Source organism: Bicyclus anynana, chromosome 9 (assembly GCF_947172395.1).
Source record: "Bicyclus anynana chromosome 9, ilBicAnyn1.1, whole genome shotgun sequence".
NCBI classification, from domain to species: domain Eukaryota; kingdom Metazoa; phylum Arthropoda; class Insecta; order Lepidoptera; family Nymphalidae; genus Bicyclus; species Bicyclus anynana.
Window position 1 is genome coordinate 17,512,766 of NC_069091.1, and position 11,944 is coordinate 17,524,709.

At 37.8% G+C, this 11,944-nt stretch overlaps 1 protein-coding gene across 2 annotated transcripts; it reads left to right on the forward strand.

Annotated features, from left to right (window-relative positions):
• The first annotated feature begins 1,476 nt into the window (after positions 1–1,476).
• On the forward strand, positions 1,477–10,840 carry LOC112043682 (myosin-2 essential light chain). Of its 2 annotated transcripts, XM_024079201.2 has the most exons (5): positions 1,477–1,650; positions 1,727–1,754; positions 2,159–2,340; positions 5,921–6,067; positions 8,735–10,840. In XM_024079201.2, the coding sequence occupies exons 1-5, from the start codon at positions 1,492–1,494 to the stop codon at positions 8,816–8,818; spliced, it is 600 nt and encodes a 199-aa protein (XP_023934969.2). In that variant the 5' UTR covers positions 1,477–1,491; the 3' UTR covers positions 8,819–10,840. The 2 variants fall into 2 exon arrangements, with proteins under 2 accessions (XP_023934969.2, XP_023934967.1); XM_024079199.2 differs by lacking the exons at positions 1,477–1,650; positions 1,727–1,754 and adding an exon at positions 1,912–2,091.
• The last annotated feature ends 1,104 nt before the right edge of the window (positions 10,841–11,944 follow it).

An 11,944-nucleotide genomic window follows, 5' to 3' on the forward strand; every position in this document is an offset into this window, starting at 1 on the left:
AATCATTTTCGTCGTGTAAGCTCCCTAAAATTGTTTGTTTGTGTAGTTGAAAGGCGTGTAGTGTAAAAACCAAATAATATTTTAGTGGTGTTAAATATTTTCGATGACTTTACCTCGTTCCCCCTATGAAGCAGCTTATCAAAATGTGGGTTCGATATTTGACTATTTTGGTTTGATGCCTAGTTCGGACTACTATAGTATTTTAGCAGAGTACAAACAATTTTTGGATTTACCGCCCAAAAATAGAAATTCCTAATATCTATATTTATAAGAGAAATTCGATCTTTGTTTGTTGTACCCTTAGACCATTAAAAAGAAAGGACCTGCCTCGTAAACCGTTACCCCTCTGTCAAAGATCAAGAATCAATGATCTAACGCGTTTATAAAAACTGTTGCTATAGAATCGATGTTTCATTGTTGTAATCGCTTTCATTGTGTAAAGAGCTCCCTAAAAATGCCGGTTTGTGTAGTTGAGTGGCATAAAAAACGATCAAAAACTTGTAGTTCAGTAAAAGATGGAGTAACGTTTCATTTGTAAGTATTTCTACCCTAGTTATATCAAATCTATAATAAAAACAAATTCTTAAAAAAAAATTGGTTGCCTGTAAAGTCGGTATACGGGCGAAAGTTTTACGTGACAACGACTTTGAGTGGTAAAATAATTTTAATGTGAATATTCATTCGTAAAGTAGGAAGAAGGATGAAATAATAGTAACAATTTAAAACATTTATTTATACAAAGAATTATATTTAAAACATTAATTTATACAAAGAATCTCGCACTGAATTTCATATTAACAAAATTTTATTCACTCGCTCTCATTGTGAGTGCATAACGTGAGCGGAGCGTAACGCAGTTTCTTGAAGTGTCACCCGGCAAACCAATTTATAAGACGTTGTCACGTCAAAAAACACATCGAAACAACAGCGAAAAATCGATCAAGTAATCGAACATTCTACGTATATGTTCTGTGCTTAGACCATTAATAATGGTCTAAGGTTCTGTGGATAGTCTAAGCGATGTATTTGTTACGCTGTGTAAAAATTACGCGTGTTAATATTGCAAGTCAAATATAAAGTAGTGTGTAGTGTATGGACACAGAATATATTTAATGGTGTTAAATATTTTTGGTGTGTCGGTTTACCTCGTCTCCCTCAAAAAACGAAAGGCTTAATTTGTTGGTGAATTTGGGTGCGAAACAGGTCCATAGTCTAAATAGTCAAAGCCCATGTCCTAATGCCTGCGTATGGCCTGTGTACTGAATATTCGGCCCCTTGACCCTCGCAGTCGTGAGTCGGGTAAAAATTCAGGGTAGAAATAACATTTTTCTATCAACACACAACTTCCGCAACCAACACATGCATAATCTCCCTTAGATAAACTTTAGTACAAGGATAAAGTCCTTGTACTAAAATTTCAACCCCTTGATTTTGTGTCTGTAGGCTTCGAGTCGAGTACGGCCTTGTAAATTGGAAAAATATGACAGAGTTATGTGTTTGACGTTGACGTTGACGTTGACATTTGACACTGACATTGACAGTTTACTAGAGCGAGTCAGCGGACTTATTGCTTATTTGGCCAAAATTAAATTGTTGAAATACTTATATTTAAATCTTGTTTTTTTTGAAGAAATTAAATTTAAAACAATGGTAAACATGACGAATTTTGTTTCGAATTTAATTTTATTTAAAATGGACTATATTTAATTTTGTGTTTTTCTTATAGGCTGGATATTCTGAAGATCAACTAGCGGGTGAGTCACTCCTTGGAATTAGTTCCTAATTGCTAAACGAGTTAACTGAAACTTTTATCTCAACTATGAGTATGCAATCAGCAGTATCGGCTCCCGATCGACGCGCAGTCGGCCGCGTCGCGGAGCGCCCAGTGACTCACGTCAATCAACGTTCTCGGTAAAAGCGACGACTTTTGCAAGCGCCCTAGTTACCTTATATGGTTTGTATTTTAAACACTGTCGTGGAGGTCGAGCTACGTACGCCCGCGGCGCACATCGCAGTGCAGCGAGCGCCGCTCTCCGCGCGACATGTTCTCCTACGAACCGCCCACCAAGCTCAAGCTCAGCTCCGTGGAAGGTACAAGACGCGCACGCGCCCGCCCCGCTGCGCCCCGACGACGCCCTCACCTCGTCCTCTGTTGCAGAGTTCCAGGAGGCGTTCCAGCTGTTCGACTCGCGCGGCGACGGCAAGATCCACGTGGCGCAGATCGGAGACGCCCTGCGCGCGCTGGGGCAGAACCCCACCGAGTCAGATGTCAAAAAGTGCACCTTGCACCTGAAGCCCGACGAGAGGATTTCCTTTGAAGTGTTCCTGCCCATATATCAGGTATTATCTTAAGAATGTCACCATTGCATGACTTAGACTTAGTGGACAACATGTGACCGTCAGCTCTAAGTGTTTACAGTACATCTATGAAACCATATGATAGGGCATTCCACACATTTGCGGAGTTAGAAATGTAGAGGTACACAATGACAAAACTAGTCTTGTCCTTATAAAACCTCTATAGGATGAGGAGGATAAGAGTAGTGCAGTGGCAGGTGTATGGTAAGTACCGTAGGGGTAAGGTAGTTGTAGGATAGGTGTATAGTAGTAAAACATAGGACAGAACAAGTATTGTAGGGGTTGGGTTGTAGGGTAGTGTAAAGTAGGGTTGTAGTGTGTGTAAAGTAGGGGTAGGGTACATTAGTAGTATTTGTCAGGTAGAGGTATGGTAGTAGCAGAGTTGGGGTAGGTCAATAGTATGGTAGGGGTAGGGATAGACAAGGTAGTGGCAGAGTTAGGGTAGGTTACTTGTATGGTAGGGGTAGATTAGGTGTATGGATTAGATTTATAATTTACATGCATGTAAGAGAATTATTTTGGAATAAGTAGGTGTTTGTCATATTTGTTCAGAAAACCTAAATATTTTGTTCATAAAGTCAATCTCACAGTCATAGTTCATTTATTTTAATTAGGTTTAGTTCACAAGCACTTTCCAAAAGTTAATAATATTATTAGATAATAGTGATGATAATTAGTCTAAGACTTAAAATCAAAATCAAAATAAACTCTGCATGCAAATGTGTTGGACCAAGAAGAGTCCACAACAAACTTAGCCGGGGTCTATTTGTTGTTTATTACCATTTTACAAATTTATCTAGAAATAAGTACATATTTGTAGTGCAAATCAATAACTAACATTTTTATCATCTAAATAATCCTTAACACTGATGACATTTTCCTTGAAGTGTGTACAATTTTATTCTTATTTCGTACATATAATTATTAAAATCTCATCTTCTTTTCAAATTGCTTACGGTTTTATGAACCTGTTAAATTTTCAAGTATAAACTGATTATGCCAATATATAGTGTCATTATTTTTATTTCTTTGAATTTCTCCCTTATGTACTATTTAGGGCCCATTTTATATATCAAACAAACTCCTCTCTTCTTCAGCACAAATACACTATCAATATAAGCATTATTACTCCATAGTATTAGTAATATATCATTATGCTGTGAAGGTAATTTTTTTCTTTTTTGTTTTCATGAAATATCATGCAATCAGTCAAAGAGACTATGAGCAGATGGGTTTTAGGTTTTATGTTGGTATGTGATATGAGTATCCCCCACTAGAGACATTTATATTGTTGTGTTAAAACTGGACCATTACACGTCCAGCTCTAAGATTCTTTTTCTTTTCAGGTGTTTAAGATAGTCTAGTATAGTGAACTGAGCTGCCAGTGGATTGGTATGGTACTCCAATCGCTGTTCATAAGTCCTGCTACACTGTTGGACTTCCACTTTCACTGTTTTGATACGGATACTCATGGATCTCGCTATTTTTAATAAACCATGGTGCATTGCACATTTGCTTGAGTATGTAGTCCTCAGCTCTTTGAATTATTGAGATACTGGAGTCACAAGTGGAACCCCAGAACTGTATTCCATATTGCCATATTAGTTTCAATGTGGCTTTGTAGATAAGAAGTTTTTGTCCAGTGATAGTTTCGAGCTTCTCGAAAGCAAGCAGTGCAATCCCTTGTACTTCAGTTTTAATTCCTCCTTTGTCGCTTCAATTTGTTGTCTCCAGGTCATCTTTCCATCTAGGTATCTAACACAATTAATGTGGGGTAGTTGTTCGTTACCAAGCCTAACTGGAGGACAATCACTAGTTCTCAATGTGAATGTGATGTGCTGTGATTTTAAGGCACTAGCTTGAATTTTCCATCTGTCCAATCATCTCTGGGTTTATTTGTAGACTTTGTTGTAAGATCTCTGATGCTACTACAGAATTTTCGTGAGGGGCTAGTAATGCTGTATCTTCAGCAAAAGTCGCTACTAATACTCCAGGGGTTTGTGGTAGATCAAAAGTAAATAATGTGTATAGGACTGGACCCAACACTGAGCCCTGGGGTACTCCAGCTTTAATTTCGTAGAATCCTGAGATAGATTCACCTTTCTTAACTTGGAAGATTCTGTCTGGACTATTCTGTAGGACTTTAATAGAGCATAAAAAGTGTGTAGTAATAGCATTTTGATTTTGCACAACAAGCCTTTATGCCAAACTTTATCAAAGGCTTGTTGTATATCGACGAATACAGAGGAGCAATATTGTTTGCGTTCATGTGCTCCTCTTATGACATGACAGATGCGGTGAACTTGTTCAATGGTTGCATGTTCCCTCCTAAAATCAAATTGACCGTTTTTTCCTTTCGGACATTGCAGGCAGCAATCTATTTAGCAATATCTTTTGAAATAGTTTTGACAGCAGCGGTAGCAGACTTATAGGTCTATAAGAAGTAACATTACTATTAGGTTTACCAGGTTTGCAGATCATTATTATTTGAGATATTTTCCATAATAGTTGGAAATGTCCAATTGTTTATCACAATTGCTGTTGTAAAGGATAGTTAGATAGTTAAATATGGAATACTCAGAAGTTTTAGTCGGGTCGAGTGATTCAATGCGAGATTGAGTTGTAGCAACTAAAAGATATGATTATTGAATATTCATATCTTTTAGTTCCTTAATAGCTCTATTGAAATGCACTTCTATCATCGGGATGTTGAGTCTATTTATTTATTTATTAGGTTTATTTACACTAACTAAAATAATAAAATGTAACTAAATTATAAATCACTATAAATGTAGTGATTATTTACAAAAAACAAAGCATGAAATAAAGACGTTGTTTGACGGCCTCCGTGGCGCAGTGGTATGCGCGGTGGATTTACAAGACGGAGGTCCTGGGTTCGATCCCCGGCTGGGCAGATTGAGATTTTCTTAATTTGTCCAGGTCTGGCTGGTGGGAGGCTTCGGCCGTGGCTAGTTGCCACCCTACCGACAAAGACGTACCGCCAAGCAATTTAGCGTTCCGGTACGACGCCGTGTAGAAACCGAAAGGGGTGTGGATTTTCATCCTCCTCCTAACAAGTTAGCCCGCTTCCATCTTAGACTGCATCATCACTTCCCATCAGGTGAAATTGTAGTCAAGGTTCAAGGTCAAGGTCTAACTTGTAAAGAATAAAAAAAATAAAATAAAGAAGAACAGTAAATAAAAGATAACTTAAATATCACAAATAAAGAACATACACTTTAAGACGAAGCTGGGATGGAAGATTTGTTGCACGGGCTTTTTGTTTCCAGTAACATTCACTGCAGCAGGAGCCTGGGAACTCGCTCCTGGAGAGTCTCAGGTAGTACATTTCACACAGCCCGGCCTGGGTACCGGGAGCGCCGCGGTTAGCCCGTGTTAGTGTGAAAGTAACTGAAATACACTAGACTAGCTGTGACTGTGTCTCTCATATGACAATCTATTTTCAACCGCATATGCAGCTGAACTGAGTCTCTTCGATAGGCTATTTACATTTGAACCCCACATAGCTGTATTGTTAATCGTACACAAATGTTTATCACAGGCTATATCGAAGGCTCGCAGCGGAGACACCGCCAACGACTTCATAGAAGGTCTGCGGCACTTCGACAAGGACGGCAACGGGTTCATCTCTTCGGCTGAGCTGCGCCACCTGCTGTCCACGCTGGGGGAGAAGCTGAGCGACGATGAGGTAATCCATTGCACATTGCGATATGCTTGCAGGTTTGTCGTTGTTTCCAGGTTCTGTGGATGTGCACATGCGCTGTGCATGAACTGTTAAAAATAAAATCTGTCGTCATAAGGTCTGGTCTCAGAATCATGTTGTAAAGTACACGCGCCACGGTTTCACCTTCGTAGTTTCCGCCACGTGGGAATATGGGGCTAAAATATAGCATATAGCACCCGGGGATGTAGCTTCACAACAGTGAAAGAATTATTCAAATGGGTTCAGTAGTTTCAGAACATATTCAATGCAAACAAATCTTTCCTGTTTATAATATTGGTATAAATAATCTAATAGTACGATAATGAACATTTAAGGACATTTAAAAAAGGGACTATTAAGCCACAAGTACGCATATGTATAATATGCGGGCAATGCTGTCTCATACTTTGAATTCGCCTCAAGAACAATTAAGTGTCGTGTGACATACGAGTATTAAATACCAACAGTTGACTGCATCGTGTGACATACGAGTATTAAATACTAACAGTTGACTGCATCGTGTGACATACGAGTATTAAATACTAACAGTTGACTGCATCGTGTGACATACGAGTATTAAATACTAACAGTTGACTGCATCGTGTGACATACGAGTATTAAATACTAACAGTTGACTGCATCGTGTGACATACGAGTATTAAATACTAACAGTTGACTGCATCGTGTGACATACGAGTATTAAATACTAACAGTTGACTGCATCGTGTGACATACGAGTATTAAATACTAACAGTTGACTGCATCGTGTGACATACGAGTATTAAATACTAACAGTTGACTGCATCGTGTGACATACGAGTATTAAATACTAACAGTTGAGTGCATCGTGTGACATACGAGTATTAAATACTAACAGTTGACTGCATCGTGTGACATACGAGTATTAAATACTAACAGTTGACTGCATCGTGTGACATACGAGTATTAAATACTAACAGTTGACTGCATCGTGTGACATACGAGTATTAAATACTAACAGTTGACTGCATCGTGTGACATACGAGTATTAAATACTAACAGTTGACTGCATCGTGTGACATACGAGTATTAAATACTAACAGTTGACTGCATCGTGTGACATACGAGTATTAAATACTAACAGTTGAGTGCATCGTGTGACATACGAGTATTAAATACTAACAGTTGACTGCATCGTGTGACATACGAGTATTAAATACTAACAGTTGACTGGATCGTGTGACATACGAGTATTAAATCGAAGAGCTTGATTAGAATATCTCAAATGGACGATTCAAGATTGGTTCAAATTCCCAGGATTGTGAGTCGTTTTCCGTGGCCACCACATCACATTTTCTTTTATTTTACATTTTTATTATAATCCAGATAAGCCCACTGTTCTATATATATGCATCACTAGCGACGTGTTCAGGAGATTAGCTTGGGGTTCAAGCAATTTTCCCTTGACTGGTGGTTGGAAAACTTCATTGACGGAGATGTCTTCGTAGTTAGTTACGCAGAATGGGGATGATGACTATATTTGAATACCTATATTGATTTTTATGATACGTTCGGGTAAATAAAATCAATGTTAACTAATATATACATAAAAAGCAACGATTGTCTGGATAATTGCAAAATAAATGAGATAATAAAATTTCAAATCTATTAAAAATCTTTTATCGTAATTAGATGAAAATTCATAGTTTTAGCTTCCTTACATTAAATGTGACATTTTTCAATGAAATTTTTCATTCTTCAAGCCATGTGAGAATATCTTATAGATTTAGATTTTGCAGACAGTGTTGTTTCATGTGGTCCTGTCAGAAATGGCTTAAATTAATACAACACCAGCTAAGCACCGCCTTCATACTGATCAGCAGGTAGAACATATTATGATGTTATTTTTCGCTTTTTAGTTTAGTGGGTACGCTTTTAGGTTTTGAAGTCGGTTGTATTTTTTTATTAAAATTTATATTATTTTTCTATTTTTAGTGTAAAATTTCATCTCAAACCAAAACATCAGACACCTAATGACAGTCACAACTCATCTTGGTACAAAATTCTCTGCAATACAAATTAATCAAGCCCAAGCACAAGGTAGCTACCGTAAACCGTTAAGGGGTTCCCTTAATTGAGCTTGGTCTTCATCATCAGACCCCTAATAACAGACACAAGGTAGTTACTGTAAACTGTTAAGGAGTTCTCTTAATTGTCCTTGGTCTTCATAACCAAACCCCAAAATGACAGTCACAACCTATCTACGTGGAAAGTTCTCATTAATACAAATTATTCAAGCCCAAACACAGGGTAACTGCTGTAAATCGCCGAGGAGTTCCCTCGTCTGTTTTATGACTCCATCATCAGATCGATTTTAAACCTTCATGAAATTGTAATGCTTAAAAGTACTAAATGGAAATGTTTACGAACACAACAGATCAGATCTTGACATGATGGCAATGGGACTATACCGTTTCAAACAAAAAAAGAATTTTTGAAATCGGTCCAGGCGTCTTTGAGTAATCGGTGTACATACATAAAAAAAAATACCGACCGAATTGAGAACCTCCTCCTTTTTGAAGTCGATTAAAAATAGTTTTGGGTCTATCTGGGATAAGTAGTTAGATTGGATTTTGTATACTAAGCTAAGTAAAACATTTTTATTATTGTTAGGTAGAGCAGCTGCTGCAGGGGCAGGAGGACTCCCAGGGAAACATCAACTACGAGAACTTCGTACACCTCATCATGCAGGGCTAGTGGCCCCCTGCCCCGCCGCCTGCCCCGCCGCCTGCCCCGCCACCGGCCCCGCCACCTGCCCCGCCACCTGCCCCGACTACTACAACTTGACTATCTACAAATATATCTCTAGTAAAAACTATTATCCTCCTGCCTACAAAGTACCTACAGATGTAGGTAGGAGGTTAAGTGGGTTCGCGATTACTCGTATTGCCGCTCGTCCGAGCGTCTCTCGACCGTCTTGTGCTAAATTGCATCACAGGCCCTGTAGGCCAAACATGTGACCCCCGACACATTTTGAGACCTTTGCTCGCTGATATGGCCGAGCAAAAGTAAATTTGTCGTGAGATGAAAAATAATTTTTTTGTACAGAGAATAATGTTACCTACTGTAAATGGAAGTGAAAGAGCTGAATTAAAACTTAATCATGACACAAAAATAAAAGTTTGTTCAAGGATGTTTTTTCTTCCTTCATACATAATATTATTGAGAAATGCATACAAAATAATTAGCCGACTAGTCGACGCTCTCTACCGGCTAGTCGCCGACAGTTGCCGACAGGTGCCGACAGCGCCCGGCGCACACTCCTGCTTGTGATGACGACAAGTACCGAATACTACACTACACGCGTACAACTGTTGCATTGTAAGGGTTAGACATTATCGAGTGCGTTTTATATACAAACGTTTTATAATAGATCCATAACAATGTTAATACCAAGTTATGCAGCGTTTCATACTTTACATTATGTAATCTCATCATAACAATAACAAAACTTTAAGGAAAAGAACCTAGTCAATATAAGACGCCAACATTTTATTTTTTATAATAAAAGTCGCGCATGTGTTTGTGTGCAAAGTATCAGTATACGCGCTACACACAACAACAACTGTAATACCAACTAATTATATTAATTATATTAAACGGTTGTTGTAAGGCAACACAAGAACCGTTTAATACTATAACTTAATTTCATTCAAATATGTACGTGAATAAATATGTTACAATGTATTTACCTTTTAAGTTTGATATTGTAATAATAATAAATCACTTTATTACACCAAAAACGAAATAACAAAATTTTACAAAAACAAACCAAGTAAAAATAGAAACAATGGTGTAACGACGGCCTTATCTCTAAAGTGATATCTTCCAGGCGACCGGTAATTATAAGGAGTACACGTTTACAAAGATAATACATATTGTAGTTTTGTGATATAAGAGTACGTAGTGAGCAGTGCGGGTGACGGGGGGGGGGGGGGTCATACACGCCTACACCCAGACCTTATATAATTATAAATATAGATCAGCATTTAAACCTCAAAGGTAATTGCCCATCCCTAGCCCTGGCCTACCCTAACCACCCGGCAATCCACCTGAATCTAAAAGAACATTACACTATAATAGTGATGAAGCAAAGATCGTTGGCCATACAGCCTGAGTTTGACGACATTTCTGAAGCCTTATGATACGTTTCTTTGTTCGTTCTCTTGTTTGTTAAGCTTGTTGATAACAGAAAAAAAAATTATACAGCTTCAAAGTAAATAAATGTTGTTTCGCCGCTTTGGTACGCTTTGGTTTGGCCAACTTTTTGAGCGAGAAGAATGATAAAAAAACGTTTCATACGTTTATTTCACCAGATCCTTATTATCATTTCCGTATACTTTTACACGGGGGTATACCTGGGTTCCTGGGGACGACTTTGTATCGGTATTCCCCTTTCTGCAAAGTAAAGTGAACTTTAAACAGTATTGATTAGGTCTATTTTACTTTGAAGAAAATAAGGTTTAAATTTCAATCCATGTTTATGAATATGGGGGTAAGAGTATTAAGAATAACTAACAATTCTGATATTTCCATTTTTTATAATTATTATTATTATTAGTCTTTGAGTAATTATTATTATTGTTTTGATATAAGTAAGTGCATATTCCAGAGTTTAATCTAATTGTAAGGAATGTAGTTAATAATATTAACAATATGTATATCGCATTGTACAAAGACATTATTGATGCATTCAAATAAATGTGTAACGAAACTGCCGACTGAGCCTTTCACTTACTACACTGTCCGCAGTCCCCACTCCCGCAACCCCCCACTGCCGCAGCCGCACTCTCCCAGTCCCCAGTCCCCACTGCCTCACTCCCCACTCCCTCACCCCCAGGTCTGGTCCGATTTGAAAAAAAATACTTTCACTACTCTTGCTCAAAAACACTGTCATATTACCATTCCACAGCGGGGCTAAACAAGCATTTCAGCCTCTAGGGGCTAAAGTAATTTTGTTTTTTTAACCGACTTCCAAAAAGGAGGAGGTTCTACGTTCGGCTGTATGTATGTTTTTTTTTTTTTATGTATGTCCAGGATTAATTCCGTCATTTGTTGACCGATTTTGAAAATTCTTTTTTGTTTTGAAGGGTTTGATTCCAGGGTGGTCCCATTTTTTTCATGTCAAAAAAAAAAAAAAATCAAAAATCATTTATTTCAAGTAGGCTCAGTTTACAAGCACTTTTGACACGTCAGTTGACTATTTGTAAAGATTCTACCACCGGTTCGGAAGGCAGGTTCTGCTGAGAAGATACCGGCAAGAAACTCAACAGTTGCTCTTTTGAAAAAGTCATACAGTATTATAATTTACAATTAATAACAATTACTGCTTAGATTTTTTATAGTTTTACTTTCTGTGTGAAGGTGGAAGCTGATCCAACGACCTCCAAGCATCTTTATCATTAAGGAACTCATCAATGTTGTAGTACCCTCGACTAAGTAGATGTTTTTTAACACATTGCTTAAAGCTATGCATTGGCAGGTCCATCACAGTCTTGGGGATCTTATTATAGAAGAGTACACCCAAACCTACAAAAGATTTTTTTACTCTTTGGAGACGATATGCAGAAATAACTAACTTATGCCCGTGTCTAGTAAGACGTGGGTTTAAATCTCCTTTTCGTTTGTACAAATTAATATTTTGTCTTACATATACTATACTGTTATATATATATTGACAGGCTACTGTTAGTATACCTATTTCTTTAAACTTTTGACGAAGGGACTCGCGTGATTTTAATTGATATATTGCTCGAATTGCTCTTTTTTGAAGAACAAATATAGATTGTATATCGGCAGCCTTGCCCCACAATAAAATACCGT